This window comes from Choloepus didactylus, chromosome 4 (assembly GCF_015220235.1).
Source record: "Choloepus didactylus isolate mChoDid1 chromosome 4, mChoDid1.pri, whole genome shotgun sequence".
Taxonomy (NCBI): domain Eukaryota; kingdom Metazoa; phylum Chordata; class Mammalia; order Pilosa; family Megalonychidae; genus Choloepus; species Choloepus didactylus.
Window position 1 is genome coordinate 183781545 of NC_051310.1, and position 23605 is coordinate 183805149.

A 23605-nucleotide genomic window follows, 5' to 3' on the forward strand; every position below is an offset into this window, starting at 1 on the left:
AGCACTGAAACTGATGAGAATTTGGAATGAAGGAATACCTAATTCTGTCCATGAGATGAATTATTAACACTACAGCATAATCCACTATTAACCCTTCCTTTCTGTTAATATTGGAGCTATATGAATATTTGCTAGACGTGCATGAAAGTCATTAATTACACTATGTGATAACAAACACTAAACATCTTAATTTGAAAACGGAAGTATCTTAATTTGAAAAGAGTTATAAAGCTATGAAAAATGCTAAATTACTGCAAAGCACAGAAAATTCAGAAACAATTATCCATGTATGTATCAATGCAAAGAACTCATTAATGTTTTATCATATTTGCTTCAGACTTTTTTAAGCAAACAAAACTTTACAGATGTATGCATAAAATAAAAACAAATCCCAACTTAGATAAAGAGACTTTATTCACAAAGACTATTGCAATAGGGAGAATGCACCAAACTCAGGAAATAAAAGAATCTCAAAATCAAGCAGAAAAAGGCTTTTCTTTCATAGGGAGGTATAAGTAATAGGTATGGGGAAGTTGGACAAACAAGGATAAATGACAGCAGGTCTGATAGGAAAAGTGTCTTGCTGTGGTCAGCCAATTCTCAGGATAAGCTGACAAAGGGGCACATTCTATACGTTTTAGTGCTTGCTCAGGCTTGGAGGCAAACCAGAGTTCAGGGGACTGTAGGGATGAAAGAAAACCGACTAAAGTTTGGTCAAAACAAAGCACAGGGTAAGAAATGGGCAATTATGAATATTTGACATATGAAACTCTGCTCTGTACTTCTCTTCAAATCCATCCTTACCTCCCTCCCTCTATAGATGAACTATATTCAGAATATACTTTTTTATCTTCTCCCAAATAGGTTTATGCAATTTCAACATACTATGAATATAAAGAAGTTATAGTGATAGGAAAAAAAATCTATCTCCTTGTTTCAAAATACTTGCTTTTTTGTTATGCTAAAAGGAATTTGTCTATTACAATTGAGTTTTTATTTATTTATTTATTTTTTTAAAGCAACTACCCCAAACTGGGCATGGCATTGAATTACTGATGCAGAATGTATATAAAAACAAGAGAAAAACTACAGTAGAGTCCCTTCCCACTATTTGTCAATTTTTATTGCTTTACATATGGCCATGATGTCCTCATGCTATCACTTAACAATGACTAAGAATCTGCTTTATGTTCCAGGTAATGCTATCTGGCATTTTATGGTAGAGGCAATAGGCATTTTCTAAAGATTTACACTACTTTTTATGGCAATACTTCATTTCCTATGATCCCAAAGCAATGAGAATTCACAGACTTAATTAAATATATATATTAATCAATGTTGCTCTTTTTGATTATGCAACCAAATTTCCCTTTTTTGAATAGATTTCAACAGAAAATGAAAAATATGTTTGTTTTTATATGCCAAGAAATACATAAAAATCTTATACTTCACCGGGGGAACCTCATTCTGTTTGTTTCCAATCAAAGAAAGCATTTTCTCTGCTCTCCTCAATTATAGGGACACTGTGTCAGATAGCTATTTTCCAGCAAAATCCCAGTCTTACTTTATGTTTGTCTAACATATAAGCCTGTCACATTATTTGTAATATATGGTATATTGGCATGCCCTTCTTACTCCACTGGAAAATGTTCCCACTTTATCTTGGATTGTGGCTTTGCTCATTTACTAAGCATTACTTGATTACTTATTATGCTAGCCTGGTTTACAAGCAACAGTTCTTTTGAAGTTAAGATGAAATCAAATAACTTTCTGTACAACAATCTCTTGACTGCTGGGTTGTTGTGTGAGTGCTCATCTAATTAGAATCGGCAAATACAGGCCAAATTATAAAATAATTTTATATCCACTAAAAAGGAAGAAGATTTTAAACAATGTTGATTCAATTAGAATCACTTTTTATAAACAAGGGTGGTTCTGACATATACATTTGTTAAAGAATTATAAAACTTGTAAAATTTTCTTTGAAATAAAATATGCAAAAATCACTAAGTTTTTAATGGGATTAGTATTGCTATTATTATTGACATTAGCATTATTAACAAAAGTGTTAATCAGAAAAACTGGGTCAGACAAGCTGACATGTTTTGGTTTTCACATCAGCATTTTTGTAAAAAGAATTAGGACTCTATAAATAATGAAAACCAGGTATACAGTAATAGCCCTTAAACTCATAAGACAAAGCTTGACTAGAAACTCTGGGCTCAAGTGAGTTCTTTGATATGTCACAAAGCTTGACTAGAAACTCTGGGCTCAAGTGAGTTCTTTGATATGTCCTGTTTCTGGGTCTTGAAATTCTTGTTTCTCAGGAAATTCATATTTGCATCCATGGAAGTCTACATCCTAGCCTCTAAGTAGTATTATCAGAGCAGTCTAAGTGGGTGCACTACAATTAAACATGAATCTCTGCAGCTACAAGTCATGTAGAAGTCATGGCTAATATTAAAACAAAACTAATGGAACATACAGGGCCAGCTCTTTGCAAACACACAACCAGGCACATTTTTTAAGCTCTCAGAAGACTCTCCTCCATACACAGATGATTATTCTTCCTTTCATTTCCTCCTCAGAAGTCCATTTTCTTTTAAGTTACTATGAGTTAAGTTTTCTTCTAAGTTGTTAACTTATAAAATGCAGAACATTTCATCTTTCTTTGGAAGAGTAACTTTATACCAGGTGATTAGGGTGGACAGAAAAGATTTCAGATATTTAAAACAATTTCCACTACTGCAATCTCAAGATTAGAGAGCTATTTTTGAGCAGGTAAGACTTTCTGAAATCCATGTGAAAATACTAAGAACTAACCTTTTCATGAGCACAGATAAAAATGTTTCATTGTTTTCCACTTACTAAATGTGTTCATTGTGTTTTCAAATTCCTTGTATACTTTTGTTTACATTCTCAAGGTCACATGTTAACTATCTCATACATAATTAGTTGATACCAAATAATTTGTGTCATTATGAATAAGCACAACTAAACAACACACAAATTGCAAATGGAAACAAATGTCAGAAGATTGAAGCAGAGGAGTAATATTCCTGAAAGACTAAAATTTATCAAGTTATTATATGGCTATACAAAATGCTACTAAAATATAATAATGCATGTTTTCTTTATTGCTGGATGCTTTTAGCATCAAGTAATGTAGCTGATCCGCTGGATGACAGGAAAAATGAGGCACCCATATGTATGAAGTTCAATTCATGATAACAAAAGGGGAAAAAGTCAGGTTTGCTGAATTCTTTGAAAATTGGATAACTAAACCAGCAAAGCAAACAAAACAAAATCTCCTTTTAGCAAGGAGCTACAGTTAATTTTAGTGGGTGGTTATAGAATTAATTGAATTAAATATGAATCCTTGAGAATCAATAGTTATACAGTAGCCATTGAAAATATACATAGCTGTAAAGATAAAATTAAAATGTTACTAAAATAATATTTTGTTACGTTAATAGAATACATGAAAATTTTCTTAATTTAAAATGATGTCATATAAGGATCATTCTCATAAAAGGGGCATCAGTAATTGACGAATACTATGCTTTTACCACAGGCCACTGTAAGCTAGATGCAGTGCTATCAAATAAGCAGGTAGAAGAGGAGATTTGTAAATCTTCAGAAATGAATGAAGAAAGGAATGCCATTTTTCTTGCCTTTGAGAAAATCTCATTCAATTATCTGCAGTACAATTTGTTCACCCTGAAATGACTGAATGTATTTCTCTTAAAATGGGATGAGGGTTTCTTAAAAATATCAATAATACCTAATAATTATTGAGTGCTTACTATATGCCACTAAATGCATTCCTCTGGATATTTCAAAACTGAAGTAGTAATTGGAGCTATAATCATTTTACTTTCTTTTGTGGGTAGACAGAGCAAATGCTTAATAAATACTTGATGAATCCAAATATTGATAGAAAAAATGAGCTTGGCCATTGCCATGTTTTACAAAATAAACCTATCATGGCACTTTTTAGTAAAACAGTTAATGACAGAGGAATATTTCTTCCTGGGCTCATATTCTGTTTGTTATGCAGAAAATTTCTACTACTCTCAGTTGGATGTAAATTACAGGATATTTCTTCTTGCTGTTTGTCAGCCAGAACCCTTTGCCATTTATAACTATTTTATGATAGGTTAATTTATCTTCTAGTATGCAAGCTCCATAAAAGGAAGGAATTTTTTGCATGTGTCAGTCATTCTAACACTCCCAGGGCCTAAGATAGTATTTATTGAATTAAAAAATAAACATTTATGGGGTTGGTTACTGATTGTCTTCCCTAGTAGAAAGCTATGTCTTACTTTCTGGACTGGAAGAAATGCATTCTGCCCATATTGACAAAATGTGTCGTTAAGTACCTTCTCTGACTGATAACTGATGAACCCTCAAGCCTAACAACCAGATTAATTACCAGTTGTATTGCATTGATTGGATTTTCTTGGTTACTAGGAAATCAGTTGTTGACTTTGCATTTTCATCTCCCACATAACCAGTTTCCTATGAGTCCTCTCACCTTAATCTGAGAACATCTGCTAATCTCTCTTTCAGTTTGTAAAATGTCTAATTCTCCTATATTGGCCTTTGTATTTTTAAAATGATTAAATTCACATTCTTTTCTTTTAAATTTAGACCTCTATTGTTCTTATAATAAACTACGCATCCACTAAATATCTGGATATACAGTGTCTACAGAAAGTAAATGTAAAAATATACATAATTTGTGTGCTTTTATTTTCCTGTGACATGCTTGTGTGTTGCTCTCCTCTCTTAACTCAATTATTTTTGTGGTTCGTATTTCTTCACCTCATTCACATCTCTAATCAAAAGTCAACCTCTCAAAGAGGTTTTCCCTGACCACATTATTTAATACAGTGCCAATGTCACTGTAACCTATGATCCACTGTATTTCCCCCCAAAACACTGGATTTCTACCCGATATCATATTGCTTATTTTCTTTACAGTACTCTTCCTAAGGAAAGCTTCACAAGATAAGGAACTTTTTCTGAGTATATCAACAGGAGTATTTCTGCTTTCTCATTAACTCAGAGAAAAGAACACAATTTTAAATTGGTGTATATTATGCACCAATTTAAAGGCAACAGAGAGAATTTGTTTTAGTTTGCTACAGTTGCTGAAATGCAGTATACCAGAAATGGACTGGCTTTTAGCAGTGGGGATGCATTAGCTTGCAAGTTTACAGATCTGAAGCTGTGAAAATGTCCAAATCAAGGCATCATCAGATGATATCTGGACTCCTCTGTCAGATGGCTAGGCATAGGGCATTCTAATCTCTGCTTCTCTTCCTGGTTTTGTTGCTTCCAGCTTCTGGCTTCAGTGGCTTCCCCTTTGTTTCTGTGATTTTCTCTCAGCTTCTCTGTGTGTCCTTCTCTCTCAGCTTCTCTGTTTTTCTCTCTATTTCTCATCCTCTTAAAGCATTAAGTCCCAACTGGGGCACACCTTAACCGAAATAACCTAATCAAAATGTACCACCCACAGTAGGTCTACACCCATCAGGCATGGATTAGCTTTAAGAACATGATTTTTCTGAGGTACATAGCAGTTTCAAAACATCACAGGGTTCCAGGCAACATGATGTTACATTGATACAAGGCCTTACAAACAGCAACCCCAGCACATATCATCATATCCCTATCATATCAACAACAAAACCAAAGTGATCCTTAACATGGCAATTCCTGGTGCCTATTTTAAAGGGTAATTTAAAATTTGGGACCAGTAAAAAACTAACCCAGAATGTAAAGATTAAAAAATAAAAAGCCACTACCAATGGATAGGTCCTCTGTCTGGAAGGGGGAAAATATCTAAGACTCTAATTCTTGATTTCTTAGTAGTATTCATATTGTCATGGCAACTCCTCACAATTTTATCTTTTGTCACCGCTCTCTTATCGGCATCTTGACACTCTAAGTCTTGATCAATCTATTCTGATTTAAATCTATTTTGATTTAAATATTATGATTATTAGAATAGAAAATTCAAAATAATTATTTAAGCAAGCAAGGAAATGCAGTTAGTTTGAGGCATTAAGAACCTCAGCCCTTTGGAAAGCAGGACTTCTTGCCACCCAAAATTCATCTTAGATGGCAATTCATTCTTATGCTAGAGATCTGTCTTGCAAATGGCCTATAGATTTTTAAATATCTGCTAGTCACAATAGACCTTCAAAATACATATATTTAAATTGCATCTCAACCCTGAGAATTTTTTTGTTCCTGAACATAAATTAGGATTATGAATGTAGTCAGTGAATTTTACGGTCATTTATCCTACCTCATATCATTTTTAAGTAAAACTAAAATGGCAAATAAATATGGGAGAAACTATTATTGCTTCATTTTAGCCAAAGTATTTGATTATTCCAAAATTAGATTTCTTCTCTGCCCCATGTTGAACTTTAAGCCCACTTCCCATCAATGTGGTTTAAAAATTGTTTCAAAATTATGAATATGCTGGAAAAGTAAAGCTAAGCCTTTTGCTACTTTTAAAACTTTTCAAGAGATTCTCTGGATAGAGAGTGAGTTTTGACAATACCAGTCTCTGATTGATTTATTGCATGGTATTAATCATTTTCTGTAATAATAGTATCTATTCATTTATTTATTGTTTGCTGTCTACCAGAACACAAGCTCTATGAGATCATGAAATTTTTCTGTCTGTTGCACTTCTTATCCTTACATCAGTACATGAAATCTGATTACAAAAGAGGAATCAAAGCACATCATGGTTTTGGTGAATTATTTCCAGAAGCATGTACCATATTTTATTGTATTTTTGCATAGATCATATGTATAGAGTGGTATATATAATTATTTAATTATTTGTTCATTGATTCATTTACTCACCTGAGGCACTTATTGAGCCCATATGAGTTCTCTACAAATAATTTCATTATTTGAAATAAAGTTTACAATTTCATAATCAAATCTTTGCTCCTATTCTTTTAGTATTTTAGAAATAAACTTAAGGACATTTTTCTGAGATTATATTTTCAGAAAAAGTCAAATGGTATTACTACTAGTCAATCAAATATTACTGACTAGAAAGGCAGAACTTGGTAGTTATTTGAAGTCTTCACAAGTATTTGGTTCTCTTATTCCCTTTGTGTACAAGGAAGATAGTGTGTGTGTATCTTGTCCTTGGATTGAGTCATGTAGCTTATGGCCAAGTAACTAAGAGCAGGAGTGATCTGGGCCACTTCCAAGAGGAAAATGTAAGAGTTGGCACAGACTGCAACATGCTTCCTCCAAGATTCACTTGATATTGTAAAGACGATGCTGTGTCAATATAGAGAGGCACTTAACCTAACACACTAATGATGGTGAATCTCCTAAAGTGAGGAAAGTGGAATATAAAAATTATAGAGGAGATAATATAAAGGAAAAACAAACAAACAGCCATTACTTTTGAAGTGAAACTATGAATTTCATTTTAAAACTCTTTCTTTTCAAAAATTCTTCCAGGTTATCTTTCCCTCTTAACTTTAGGAAAGTACCTTATATCAAAAACATAAAAACCTGCACTTTCAAAATTAGTTTCTCCATCTAAGCAGAGAAACTGCTTATTAAACATAATAAAAGTGCCTGTAACTTTTTTGTAATTGTGTCCTTTTGCTAACACATGCAACCCTGATGAATAAATTTCAGACTAAGATATTTATAGCATAAAAAAAGAGACTTGCATGGATACATGAGTACATTAAAGTCATTTTATATTATAACATGAAAGCTTTCTTTGGATATTATGTTTTTAAATTTTGTCATTTTTTATTGCCTTGAAAATATCTCATTAGATATGTGCTTAACCCCCATCTCAATAACAGTTCATTTTCCTTTTAATATAGGCGATAATACTGAAGGATATGTTCTTAACATAAATAAATGATTCAACAAATACTAACCTGTTCCAACATAAGATTTTCTTAAGACAACAAGCACGTGAGTAGTGAATATTGTCTCCATCTCTGCCTTCTCATTCCCTCCCTTCCCCAACATCCATTCAATCATAAAATCCTCCTGATTCTGCCACACAAATCTCTCACTGATCTCCAATACAGCTGCACTCTTTCAGACCATTATCATCTTGCATTTGAAATAAAACAACAGTATTTACACCAATATCCTGACTTTATGATTATCCCTTATCAATTTGATACCACTATAGTGATAATGTGACTCCCCTGAATTTAATCCTTCAGCGTCCCCCCATTTATCTCAAGGTAAAGCCTATCTTCCTCAAAAGAGTTCTTTTGGTCCTTAATCATCCTGATACCTCATATCCCAAGCTTTATCTCTTTCTTTCTCTCCTCAACTATGGTCTAGACACACTGCTTTATTTTCAGTCCTCCAAACTTAACCCACTGGCTCTCTGTGTCCAGGCAGGTGTTCATTCCATCTGGCCCCTTGTTCTGAGTAACTCCTATTCATCTCTCAGGTATCAGCTTGTATTGCTTCCTCCTTTTAGCATTCTCAACCTCTTAAAATTATCTTAGGTTCCCCTCCAATGTGCTGTCACTATACCTTATATCCACCGCATTATAACACCTATCATGCTACATTGTCATTGCCTGCCTGGTTGTCTACTGTTATATAAATAAGCCAAAGATAGTCTCTGTGAAGTGGCCCTGTATATTATTTGCTTCTTCACAGCAGCCTGTGTCCATAAGAAACACTTAACCAGTACCAAACTCAAATTCCTACATGTCCAATTATTTTTAAAATAGTCCAGATAATCAATTTTTAGCCATTGAGAGTTAACCTGCTTTGCATACTCCAGGGCTTTGCCCTGCTTCACCCAGCAGGTCTGTTCTCAGTTGATGAGATAACATCCTACACTTATAAATCCCTAGGCTGCTAACTCAGCAACACCTGGACATATAAGCCCCATTTCCTCTCCTCCTTTTCTCATTTTCCCCAGGAGTTCAGGAGATTTCTACTTGTCCTGCTTTCCCTGTGGCAGCTCCTCATGGCCTCTGGAAGGTTTCCTGTTGTGAAGGCCTGTCAAAGCGGCAGCCTCAATAAATAGCTTGTGTGTTACTGCCATCTAGTGGTGAAATCTTTTTCTTGGTTAACTCCCAAATTCTAGAATTCGAACTCACTACATGGATTTCTTCATAGGTTGTAAATTCCCTGAAGACAAGAATCTAAGCACGCCAATGCCCACCCCTGTGGTATCTCTAATGCTTGGTACAGCCCTTAAGATATAAGCTTAATTCAGGACCTATTTCATTGATTACATGCATGGATTTTTGTTTTTATTAATGACTTCTGTATAAATTGACACAAAATAGAGAATTTAGATAAAAACCTTCATTTATGATAAATCCTAAAGCATATTGTCTAGTATGATTTATTTAAGAGGGGCAAGAGTTACACGTATATCTCTATCTATATCTATCTATCTATCTATTTATCTATCTATCCATCTATCTACCTATCTATTTATCTATCTACCTAAATCTCTCTATATATATATCTTCATGATAGAGCTTTGGGGTCCTAATTCAACCTCATCCCCAACCAAACCTCATCACTTTACATTCCAATAATTCATAGAATTACTTAGAATCTGTGCAGCAGTGCTGTGTAAAAGTTAAGAATAGGACTTTTGGATTAACATGGTCAAAATTCTAATTCCCCAGTGACATCACTACAAAGAACACTGGTAGGTAGCTTCTCTTTCCTAAAATTATTTCCTTACCACAGGAAGAGGGATACTACAATTTCACAGTTCTTTTGGTGTTTAGTAATATACTGAAACAATTTCCTAATTTATATTTTTATTTCTTAAAAAACCAAAGAATCATCTCATTTTTCCTCATTTATTATGAGGAAAAAGCAAAACTGAGATGGTAGTATTGTGCTAGAATTTCATGATATATAAAATAATAAATTGAGGAAAAGATTCCTAGAAACAGAAAAGCTTTATAAAAAACATATACACTGTGGATGGAAAAACAGATACCCTCAAATTTAGAAGACGTTAAAGAAATAAAAATGCAATATTACATTCAACCATATAGGCATACACTTTTTAAATATTGAAGTATATAATTTAAAATAAAATATGAGTAACAACAAAAATTAATAAAAGAAGTGGTTGGGAATCTCAACAGGCACTAACCACAAGAGAAATTGAAAAACATGGTAAAATCTACATTGAAAAAGAAGAGGGAAAGATAAAGAAAATGGCACAAGGCTAAGATGGTATTCATCTGAATTTTATCTGTCAGACTCTGAGCCAGATGGATTGGGTTCAAATCCTAGCTTCATCTTTGTCTTGACTTTGTTACTCTGGATGAGTTACTTAACTCCTTTGGTTTCTTCATATGTAAGAAAAAAATAACAATGCATCTACCTCATTATGTTGTTTCAAGAATTAAATAAGGTAATGTATTTAAAACACTAGAATAGTGTCTAGCTGTGTGATATATATCCTTCAAGCACATCTATTAAAAAGATTATTCCTATGATAATCCAACTAGTCTTTTCAAATTTCTACCTAACTTATTGATTCTCTCTTTTCAGAAACGGTTTCCATAACAAAGTACAGTAAGATAACTTAAACCCTTTATGGTCTCTTGTATTTCTTGTTTGAATTTTTTAAAACAGAGAACAGGAACTTGGAAAATATATCAATCCATTTTTGTGCAATTGTGCAACAGTAGTTACTATGTACTTTTTTTGAAATCTGTCATGCTTAACATTTATTATTCAAAGGCTGCTGTCCCAGTCATTTTAGTTAAAATATTTTACTTTACTGAGAAGTGAGGTGTTTGATATAAAAATCATATAAAAATATGGATGACACCACACTCTAAAATATTTTAAAATAACTTAAGAGGCTCAAAGAAACACAACTAAAAATGATGGCACTAAACTATTTTATAATTTATAAATGCATAATTTTAAAACGTATGATTTATAAATATATAATTTAAAATGAAAAATAGAAATGGAAAATGGTGGTTAATTCAAGACAATTATGACAACAATCATTCATTCTTCTTGAAATTTGAGGGAATGACAATTTGGGAGTTGTAACAATGTTTTGAGGTAACCACACTCCCTAGTAAAACACTAAATTAATCAGGAAACTCTGCCAACATGCACACTCTAGTTTATACCTACCAAAATTAAGTATGTTTAATATCTCATTAGTGGTTTTCTTTTAAGTAACCCTTAGAAGTATATAAAAAATATAAGCCTAAGGAGTTGTATGTACCTTGCTCAGAAGAACTAAAGAAAATATTCAAAATTTGGATTAGTTTTCATTCTACCTTGTGAGCCTTGAACTCACCAATAGACTGAGAAGAATATATTTTAAATCCCTGGTCTTGAAGATGCATCAATCAAGGAATAACAAGGGAATACATCTCTTTTGGGAACTCAACAGTCACCCATTATAACATAATAGATAGCCAATTTCAAACTCATACAGTTACTGAGCACCATATGCCAAGCAGTGTGCTTGAAACAGTATTTATAACACTCTTTTTTTCATATTAAGATCCAAATAACAAGGTTAATATAAGGAAAAGCCAAAAGATAAAAATGTGATCTGATCTTAGTCTCTTCATGATGGTATGACAGTATAGGGCAAAGACTCACAAAAGTGTGGCCATGAACTAGCTATAGCAACATCACCCAGGAAGTTGTTGGAAAACTTTGGGGATGAGGTCCAGCCACTGTTGTAACAAGCCATATAGATGATTCTGAGATGCACTCAAGTTTGAGAACTGATACTATAGGACAAAGACAAGAGTGTGTTCAGTTTACTAACACAGTGAAGTGCATACTTAGTGAATCCATATATAAACTTTCCAAACAAGTAACTTGCACAGTATTGAAGCCTGAAAAAAGGCTTCTCCATTTCAAGTTTAATCACTACTTTCCCCCTTAAAAGTAGTTGAAGGAATGACTATTTTCCATTGCCTACTAGTCTATAGTCCATAGTCTATTCTACTAGTCATGTAAGGCATTGAACATACATTGGTCTATTTGGATTGTTTCTTCAGTTCTAAGTAGGGTAACTTTATTTTTTGTAAATCCCTCCATCACTCAAACTTAACAAGACAAAATTTGGATGTATGAGCATACTTCCAAATTTGATTCAATATCTCATTTTTGTCAATAATTCACTGTTCAACTCCAGAAGTCACTTTGGGGTTGGTCATTTTCCTGTTTCTAAGGATTTATTTAGGGAAAGTTCATTTTCTATCACAATCAGAGTCAAGAAAAAGAAATGTTCTAACTAGTTTTCACACTCACACTTTTCAAATTTGCCATATATGTATTCCACCTAAAATATGTGTTAAGTTAATATTTATGGAAATGAAGAGAATAGGTGCAGTACCCTTCTTTACAAAGATGGAGATAACTTCATCTTTTACCGATTGGCTATGACATTTCTTTTCAGAGCCACAGACCATTTAACAAATGGCTTCTCTACATTTCTCTTTACCCCTGACTCTCCCACATCTCAATATATTTGATGCTTTCCAGAACAGCCACCAAGGAAACTGAAATGAATGGGAGAGAACATGAGATCACTATCGTTTTTTAAATTTCTCCTCAAAATTAAGTCAGCATTCAAGTTCTGTCCACTTCAAAATTTTTAAAATTCATTTTTTCTTTCTCTTCTCTCTTCACTAGTTTAATCTAACTGCTGTAATCTAAGTGCTTACCTCAGACATATGTCTAGGTTTTAATACATAAATTTTAATATCATTCAATATACTCTGTATGGTATTATGAGATTAACCTCCAGAAGATGTCTGAATCCAGATTGCTTTTTAAATGTCCACAGATTTCCCTGTACTGACATTAAATTTCCCATGTCAAATGGTTCCTACAAACACCCCTCCATTTGACGTAAGTCAATCACATATACTATTCCAATTTTGCTCTTATCTTATTCTACCATTCTCCTTCAACACCCATGGATGATACCATAGAAACCAGTATTTCATTATATACTACTTATGCATCACTATCTAGTTGCTAAAACATAAAATGTTATCCCTCCTCCCCAACCAATTATATTTCATACTATTTAAATTCTTCTGCTTCTTTTGTAAACATATTAGACTAGGTATTTAGTAACAGTTAAAACCATAACTAGCATGGTTATAGCCATAAATGTATATAATAAATACACCAGCATTATCTTATTCCCTAGTACCTACTGTAACTTTATTTAACAATAAATGATGAATTATATATAAATAAAAGAAATGCTTTAAATGGAAGAAGAAATAAATGATAGCTCAGTCACATCAAAAAGACCAAAATGAAAAATATAATAAATTCAGCCAATAGTCAATTACACCAAAAGTATATTTTATTACTGATTTCTTGATTATTAGTTATTGCTGTTTAAGAAGAAAATTGGAGTATAAACCTGTAAAACTAAAAAACAGTCAAGCAAATTCTCCACGTTTGTCATCATGTCTCTCAGCCTCACTATTGGTCAGTACTGACTGCTCCCATATCTGTTTCTACTTGCTTCTATCTACCTGTACATACTTCCATTACAACACTTATTTTAACAAGACATTGCAGACAATACTTCTTCATTTTTAAATTCCTTCTTCTTACTGTATGCTTAATTTACTTACTTTTTATTGACTGGATGAGAAAATGAATATGAAAATTCTAAACTTTTTAATATATCATGATTATTTAAAATATGGGAATGGGGTAATTAATGTATTTTATTAAATAAAATATTCTACATTGCAAAGGTGGCAGCCACAAAGTCACACTCGTACATTTTTATGCCAGAGTTAAAAAGAAACTGCATAAAGCTCTAAAACACTATTATTAGAAGCTATAATTGTGAATATTACAAATGGAGTCAAATGATGTTGTTTGGTGTATTCAGAAACTTGTATCTGTAGGTACCAAGAAAAAGCAGTTATTCAAATAACCTTTTTTCTCTTTCCTGTTAAGCAACAAATGAAGCAAATAATTGGGAGGCTAGTAGCATCTAAGGAGATTAAACAATTGCTTACCTGAGCCTAAAATGTATATCCTGAGGTCATTAAGATTTTGAGAAAACTTTTTTTCCCATAAATCTTTTAATATTCCATCATATATCTGTTCTTTTTAAGTTTCTGGAAGCAGTAATTCTATGTGCTTTTTCCTCAACACTGGAGCATTTCGTAAGAAAAGTGTATAAACCAATGCTCAAATTTTTCTCATCATATTTAATCATAGACCATATAGTTTAGCCAAAAATTTCAAAAAGAGTCAGATAATATTACCAGAAAGCTGAAAGACTGTTGGATTCAATTTACCAACCCCTTACAGCTATGGGTTTAATAACATAGTAATTTTATAATCCTACTTGATTTAGGAATGAGTAACAAAGTTTCTAATAGTTTCTGGATTAAAAACAAAGTAGAGTTCTTACAATTGTATTTGTTACTCACCTTGAAGGATCAAAATCTTTTTTGAGATTTCATCTAATTCACTAACATTTTTAATAACTAGATATCAATGTTTGATATTAAAAGGGGTTATGTTTTGCATTAGATAACTTATGCATTTTATGGGACAACTAAATTATTTGGATACATAGGCTCAAAATAAAAACATGGGCTAAAATAATAAGACTTTAAAATCATAAAATATTCCCTTGAATGAAACTTGATCTTATAATCAAAGATATTCATTATTAGGAAAAATCCCATTTTTAAAAACTCATGTTGCTTAAGTCACATTCCTAACAGTTTTTTTAAACATCATCCAAGTTCTGTTCATTATATTTATAATCTCTTCAATGCAAGATTCTGAGAGCTTTGGAGATGAAAAAGCCTCTCTGCATGTAATACAAAATCTGCATTAAGAAAGATCAGAATCCAAGAGTGATTTTTAAAATACTGGTACATTAATTTTTCCTAAGACAATGTCCCTATCTAAATACGTATAAAAGATGCAATTTAAATTTTCTAAGATAATATATAAAAATAAATTTGTTTTTCTTGACTATCTTTGCTTCTTATTATTAAGCAGAGAATTTTTTTTAGAATTCTATCAATCTCTTTATATATACAGTGATTCTGCCCTATCATCCTCTACTACTGTGTTTAAATGGATCTTCAAAACAAATATTGCTTTTCGAGACCGTTTCTTCTTCAGAAGATTTTTCACGCAAGAGTTAAGTATAAACAACATAGTGGGGAAAGGAGAATAAATGTATATACATGCACTTACTCTTCTTACACTGTGTCTATGAACATCACCTTCCTGCTTACACTGGCAGAACAGCAGAAGACCATTGCTATCCCCAAAAGAGATATCAATATTCCTTTACCATAGCAAGATAGAGTATCTGAATAAAATTAGCAATTAAAACAATGTCATAAAAAAGCACCCCAGAAAAAAGAATATTTATTTGTTAATATAAAATAAAATGCTAAGAACAAAGGAGCCCAGGAAAGAATGCAATGGGGAGTAGAGAGTTAGCTTCCAAAATTATGTTGAGGAAAAGAATTTGTTTTCTGGACCATGGTTTATAACATCAGAAATATGATTTCCTCTAGTGAATAGCATGCATCTCACAAAACCTGGAAAGAACCGCATTAACAGCAGACTTAGTGATCCGATCAAGAAGGCTTTAAACTAAGATTCAAAGTAGAAGAGACAAATGTGAATCAGTAAAATGAATGTTATGGAGGACAATAGGTTTGGAATATAATAATGCATACTGTAAAAGTGTCTATGTGAAAATCATGACCGGGAATAATATTTATGCCTAGGATATACAGTGTACTATTTTAAACTAAAATTTAAAAAATAGCTGTGTTAAGCTCTTAAAACGCACTATCATTTTCTTAATCCTCACTTAATCCTGGCAGATAGGCATAGAGCAGCCACAACTTTGTGTGAGTGTCCTGCACAAGGGCACTTGGCCAATGGGACTGGTGGGGATGAATTTCACCCAACTCCCACTGCCCAATAACTATCATTTTCCTACTTTACATGGGAGAAACCCAGGCTTAGTTATGTTCAAGATAATATAGCTAAAAAATGATGACTCAAGATCGGCTAGAATTGGAAGCTAATTGTGTTTGTAATTCATAATTTTAACCCATCTAGTAAGGGGAAATTTATACCCACACATTGTGCACCTATATAATTTGTTCTAAAGAGGCAGACTAGGGGAAAATCATTTAACTAGAGAGTTTAAAAGAAACAACGCAGTGACTGGGAAAGGTGTGTCATTGGATATCAGGGAGTCATATACCAGTTTTATGAGCATTAAATGTAAAGGCAGCAATGTAGAGGGGAGTGTTTGAATTCAGAAAGGAAAATAAAAAAAGAGAAACTGTCATTAGAAAATAGCACAGCAATCCTAGCAAACATATTACAGAAGATTATGTGCTAATAATGAATACAAGTACAGGTGAGAAGAAGTTGCTTCCGTTAGTCAGAACCCTCCTTGAACGAAGTCCAATTCTGCTAAAATCTGCCTTGTCCTGGGGAAAAAATAATACCACTGGTAACTACTTTTCTAGCTGCTAACTTACGTACAAACAGAGACATTGGAACCAAAGTGTTTGAGATATGTTAGAGTAAAGGAAGGGATTGATGAGCAGAGTCTCGTTAGTTCCACTGACTTAAAACAACCAGTCCTTCAGCAGACAGGAATGGGTAGTTAGTTACCTAAAGACTCTAAGGAAATATACCTGAGGAAGAATGTGAGATCCTAAAAATAAAATTCTATTATTGAAAATAAACCTATACCAGAAAATAGGAAAAGACACCTAAAGAAAACAATTTAACAGTACAAATGGCAATTTGGTATTAGGCTCTTAGATTTTTTTAAAAGATGTATAGTAAAAGATGAATGTGAATGATGAAATATCATCGTAAACACTTGGAAAAGTTGTGTGATGTGTCTAAAGTCAAGAATGCTCTAAGATTCTCCAAATACAAAAGATTAAAAAACATTAGCTGTGTTAAGAAAAGAAAGAACAAGAAAGGATAAGCTCACTGGCTGAAAGATAATGAACTACTAATCTCTTGTTTTTATCTTCTCCACGAAGGAAAATTATCATTAAATTAGAAGTACAACAAACAATTTTGATATGGATTGGGGATTTACTTGGATTTACTTAGGGACCAATGGGAATGAGGAGGTAATAAAAGGAACTTTCTGAATGCTCTATTACTGTTCATTGTATCAGTGGACTGTGAACCCTTAGACAAGAAAACAATGATCACTTAGTGCCAGAGGTTTCCACTAGAAAAAGCTCTTTGTTTATTTGAGATTCTTATGCATGTATGATAATATTCATTTCACAATGTATCTTAATTTGGCTGATGTAACTTGCAAGACTTTTAGTATAACCTTGTGAACAAGATAGAAAAAAATCTTCATTTTGTGATAGTACAGTTGAATGGATTATTGATGGTTTTTCAATCTTTCTCCAAACAAAGTTTTTCCTTTCTACCATCCAAACTCCAAATGCTACTCAGTAATTTAGTGGAGGAGGATGGAACATACAGTTAGCATCTGTGGATAATACAAAGTTGGGAGGGAGACCTAATACCTTGTGTAGTGAACAAATAAATCTTCAAAAATGTTTTGTTATAATGAAACAGTCAAACCAAATAATATGCTAACAGGAAACAATGTAAATGCTTACATCTGAATATCACAAATATAATTTATACCAACAAAGGATGAGTGAGTTTAAGAGTAGTTCATTTGAAAAAGACAATTTTTCCACATAATTCATAATCATCAGCTACCTCAGGAAAACATCATATTGTTTTCTCTTCTATTTTTTAGAAATACTAACGTAAATTTAAAAACAATTGATAAATACTTTGAATTCCTTAGAGTGAAAATATGTAAGACTTCTAGCTTCTTAGGAAACATAACTATGCAGTAAAAGTAAGCATGAGCAAATCTTGTTTCCTTTCCCAGCAATTAAGCCGCACAATTTCTCTAGCATATATAGTGATGAAAGATTTTGGACGGATATTGTTGTAATATCTTTGCTGTCATAGTGGAAAAGGTATAAATTGAATTCAAAGATTTCCTAGTAATTTGGAGTTTTGTGTAATCATATGTTTGCTGCAGGAAAATACATTTTATAATTTATGAAAAATAAATAGAAAAATTATAGCAACAAGTTCGTCACAGAGGATAACAAAGAAAAAGAGTCACCAATGAAATTTCTCACCTGCCTTATACCCAACCGGTACGCAACAATCCGATCCACTGCGTCAGGATTCATTTGTGTCCATTGTAGACTGTAGGAATAAACGCGGTGTCTGTTCTGCCACACAGGGTTGTAAGTATCATAATAGAATTCTGGAGCATAGGCCTTTCCTAAAAACAGAAGAGTGCTTAAATTTGAATGATGGCATATTCCAGTTTAATATATTTGCTGTTCTCTTTGCCCCCTTTACCACTTTTTACTCTATGTTCCATAAGTAATTCTTCTATTTGAAAAGTCATACTATTAAAATCTACTCAATTTTCTGCATATATATATTTTAATGCAATTTCATTGAGAAATATTCACATACCATAGAATCATCTGAAGTGTACAATAAATTGTTCACAGTTATCATTATATAGTGTACATTCATCATCACAATTGATTTTTTGAACATTTTCATTACTCCAAAAAATAAAAGTAACAGAGAATACCCCAAACAGCTCATACCTCACCCCCCTCCCATTATTCATTTACTATTTTGTCCCCTTTTTTCCTACTCATCTGTCCCTACACTGGATTAAGGGAGTGTGAGCCACAAGGTTTTCACAATCACACAGTCACAGCATGTAAGCTATATAGTCATATGATCGTCTTCAAGAATCAAGGATACTGGATTATAGTTCAACAGATTCAGATATTTCCTTCTAGCTATTCTAATACACTAAAAACTAAAAAGGGATATCTATATTATGCATGAGAATAACCTTGAGAATGATCTTTCAACTCCAATTGAAATCTCTAAGCCACTGAAACTTTATTTTGCTTCACTTCTCTTCCCCCTTTTGTCCAGAAGGCTTCTTCAATCCCACGATGCTGGGTCCAGGCTCATCCCCAGGAGTCATGTCCCACGTTGCCAGGGAGATTTACAACCCTGGCAGTCATGTCATGAGTTGGGAGGAAGGCAGCAAGTCCACCAACCAAGTTGGCTTAGAAAAGGCCACATCTGAGCAACAGTAGGTTCTCTGGGGGTGACTCTTAGGCACAATTATAAGTAGGCTTAGCCTCTTCTTCGCAGTAACAAGCTTCATAAGGGCAAGCCCAAAGATCAAGGACTTGGCCTTCTAAATTTGTAGTCCCCAATGTTTGCAAGAATATCAGGAATTCCCCAGGTGGGGAAGTTTAATATTACCACATTTTCCCCCATCCCTCAAGGAGGCTTTGCAAATACTTTTTATTCTTTGCTCAAAATACTTTGGGATATATAAGGGCTTCTTGCTAATGTGTACAAACCAAACAGCTCTTACCTGCTTTTCAAGGTTCCATGTAATTATGGTATTTGAATAAACTGACCATACAAGTTAAATTATATTATGTGCTGCAGAAAATATAGATTTTCTATATTCTTTTATCTATGTTTATTTTCTGAATGAATGTCTCTTCCTTTGGTCTTACATAAAAGTTGAAATTTTAAAACACAGTCAATATAATCCTTTACCTTTTAGTCTGATATACCTTAGTCCCAACCAAGTCCATTTTGTTCATATCTCTAATTGAAGTCTGATATCTTTTTCAGATTTTTTTAACAGTTGCTGTATGGAGTAATGCTGACAATCATAGCTGCTGAACTCTGGCTCTGAGTCTCAGGTGTCACACAGATATCTGTAGTTAAAGGGACTGACTAGGTTATACACAAAGAGCTCAACATCTCAGAATTTAATAATAACCATTAAACTCATGAATGGATGTGACTGCTGTAAGAACTAACAATCTAGGAACCTTTACAATAAACCTTCCCCTGATAGCCTAGGCTTTCAGATTCACTTCTCAGAGTTTGCACATTATAGCTAGTCCATATTAGTGAGGCATTATAATGTTCATCTTTTCAATTCTGACTTATTTCACTCAACATACTGTCCTCAAGTTCCATTCACCCGGTTGCATACCTCACAAATTCATTCCTTCTTGCCACTGCTCAATATTCTATTGTATGCATACACCACAGTTCACCATTCCATTTATCAGCTGATGTACCCTTAAGCTACCTCCATCCATTGAAAACCATGAATACTGCTGCCATAAACAGCAGTGTGCAAATGTCCATTCATGTTCCTACTCTCAATTCTTCCAACTATATACCCAATAACAGGATTGCAGGACCATATTGCAACCCTTTCTTAGCTTTCTGTGGAACCACCACACTGCCTTAGAGATGAGCTGCACCACTCTACTTCCCTACCAACAGGGAACAAGTACATATCTCTCTCCACATTTTCTCCAGCACCTGTATCCTTGTGTTTATTTTTTAAAAAACAGTTTCATTCACACCCCATACAATCCTTCCTAAGTAAACAATGATTCCTGATATAATCACATAACCATGAATTCAATGCCAAAATCTATATGAAAGAAGGAAAGAAGAGGAGAAAAAAAATGAAGAAAAAAAATAAAAGATAAAAGGAAAATAAAATAAAATGAAATACAATGAGAAGGTCAGACAATAACAGCACCAAGAATCCCTTACCACTCCTTTATATTCCCCCTCTTATAGATATTTAGCTTTGGTATATTGTCTTTGTTACAAATAATGGAAGCATCTTACAATGTTAACTATTAACTATAAATTCAAGTTTGCATTTATTGTATTTTTCCCTTATAGCATCCAATTTTCAACATCTTGCAATGTTGACATTCATTTGTTCTCCCCCATGTAAAAACATTCTTATTTTTGTACATTTAATGACCATCATTGACCACTCTAGGTTTTGCTAAGTTATACAATCCCATTCTTTATCTTCTACCTTTCCTTCTAGAGTCATACATGCCTCTAGCCTTCCTCGTTCAACCATACTCACATTCATCTTTGTTCAGAATACTTACAATATTGTGGTACCATCACACAATATTGTGCAATCCACTTCTGTATCTATGAAATCAATCCTCTTGAACCTTCTGTACTCCCTCAGCATCAAAGTCCCAATCTCTATCCTCTTTCTATCTCCTGATAAACTGTGTTCTCAACTTTAGCTCTCAAAATTCACTCATCAATGTTAGTTCATATTAGTGAGACCATACAGTATTTGTCCTTTTGTTTCTGGATAATTTCACTCAACATAATGTCTGCTGCCTACCATTTGGTCTTTTGGATTTTATATGTCATATTTTATTTTCTTTTTCTCTTCCTCTCTCTTTTTTTCCCTTACTGATAGTCTTCATTTCAACACTCTTACCTGAACTTCTCCCTCCTGTCTTTTCCTATTTGCTTGTAATGTGCCCTTTAGTATTTCTTGTAGAGCATGTATCTTGTTCACAAACTCTCTCAGTGACTGTCCAAAATTTTAAACTCCCTCATTTTTGAAAGACAGTTTTGCCGGATATAGGATTCTTGGTTGGTACTTTTTCTCTTTTGGTATCTTAAATATTTTATACCACTGCCTTCTCACCTCCATGGTTTCTACTGAAAAATCCACACAGGTTCTTACTGAGCCTCCCTTGTATGTGATGGATTGCTTGTCCCTTGCTGCTTTCATGATTCTCTCTTTGTCTTTGACATTTGACAATGTGAATATTAAGTGTCTTGGTGTAGGTCTATTTGGATCTATTTCATTTCGGGTATGTTGTACCTCTTGGATCTGTAACTTTAAGTCTTTCGTAAGAGATGGGAAATCTTCAGTGATCATTTCCTCCATTATTCTTTCTGTCCCCTTTCCCTTCTTTTCTTCTAGGACACCTATGACACATAGAATCATGTGCTTCATGTTGACCCTTCTCATATTTTCCCATTCTTCTCCCTATCTGCTCTTTAGTGTGCAGGATTTCTGCTGTTCTGTCCTCTAGTTCATTAATCTTTTCTTCTGCCTCTTCAAATCCTCTGTTGTATGTTTCCATTGTGTTTTTCATCTCTACTATTTTGCCTTTCATTCCCATAAGATCTGCCATTTATTTTTTCAAGCTTACAAATTCTTCTTTATGGTCATCCAGTGTCTTTTTTTAATCCTTCATTTCTTTTGCCACATTTTCTTTCATCTTGTTGATTTGATTTAGAAGATTTTTTTGAATATCTTTCAATAGTTGTTTCAACTCCTGTATGTCACTTGAAGCATAAGTTTGTCCCTTTGACAGGGCCATATCTTCATTTTTCCTTTTGAGAATCATAATTTTTTTGTTGTCTATGCATCTGGTTTCCTTGATTACCCCAATCAGGTTTTCCCAGACCAGATGGGCCCAACTCTCAGGAGGAGGGTGTAATCAGTATCAAGTTTCCCTAAGGATGAGGCCCAGAAGATTGTCAGTCTTTCCTTTGAGAACTCTAGACTCTATGCTTTTCCTATCCTAACCAGCAGGTGGCACTTGTCATCCCACAGCTCCACCACCACCACCTCCACCCTGGCATGAAGAGGTGCAGTGCCTTTAATTCACAGCTGACCTTGTCCCTGCCAAGGGTCAAGGGTGAATCAGAATCCAAGCTTAAGCTGCCTTTTTTTTTTTTTCCTCCTGTCTTTTTCCCCAGGCCCTGGGGCCTGAATTCTCTGAGGGAGGGCAGCCACTTGTGCTGGGCCCTGCCTCCCCCATTTTCTTAGGGAAAATAAGCCCTTTAGGGAATTATCTCCTTCACATCACTTCATTCTTTGTCTCACTTAGTATCTTATCTCCACCCTTATCTGGCTCAGAACTGACAATTGAAAATTCCTGAGGCTTTCTCTAATGAGCTACTTAGAATGAGAGGGGAAAAAAAAAGGAAAAAAGAAAGGAATCTTCTTTACAGAGCCAGTCCCCAGCCCCCAGTTTTGCTGATTGACCAGAGTCGGTACTTGGTCCTATGTGCCCCTTTTCTTGGGACACAGCCCTTTTCCAGTATTCTGAGCTCAGCTGATGCCAAAAGTCTCTATTTTTATTTATGGATTTTTTTTTTCTGTCAGCCCCACCTCCTCTCTGCCAGGAGAGAACTCAGTGTTCCTTTCCTGCTTGTTCCAGGTTTATCTGTGCTCATAACTTGTATTCAGGAGTCCACATTTGTTAATTACTTACAGTTCTACTCTGTGATCTCAGCCATTCCACTCATTCTAGACTAGTGTATGATGTGTGTCCAGTCATGGATGTCCCCCAAACTGTTGTTCCAGACAATTTTCTAGTTATTCCTGGCTATTTACTAGTTATTCTAAGGGACCAACTAAATTCCACACCTCCCTATGCCACCGTCTTGCCTCTGGATATATTCTGAGAATAGACCCAATATATTTTCCTGGTTGATTGATAAGCAGCATGAAAAGAAGTGATGACTCTAAACAACTGGAGAATGGAATTTCCATTAACTGAGATGAAAAGATATGGAAGAATCAAATACAAGGGGAAAAGATCAGGAAGTCACTTTTGACCAATTTGAG

At 33.9% G+C, this 23605-nt stretch overlaps 1 protein-coding gene across 2 annotated transcripts in view; it reads right to left on the reverse strand.

The window, feature by feature from the left end:
• The window catches only part of MDGA2 (MAM domain containing glycosylphosphatidylinositol anchor 2), a 1012098-nt gene that overhangs the window by 58374 nt on the left and 930119 nt on the right, over nucleotides 1-23605 (reverse strand). For both annotated transcript variants that reach the window (XM_037834933.1, XM_037834934.1), the window contains one exon: nucleotides 18243-18391. In XM_037834933.1, coding sequence (XP_037690861.1) covers nucleotides 18243-18391 — 149 coding nt within the window. The remainder of the gene's footprint in view (nucleotides 1-18242; nucleotides 18392-23605) is intronic.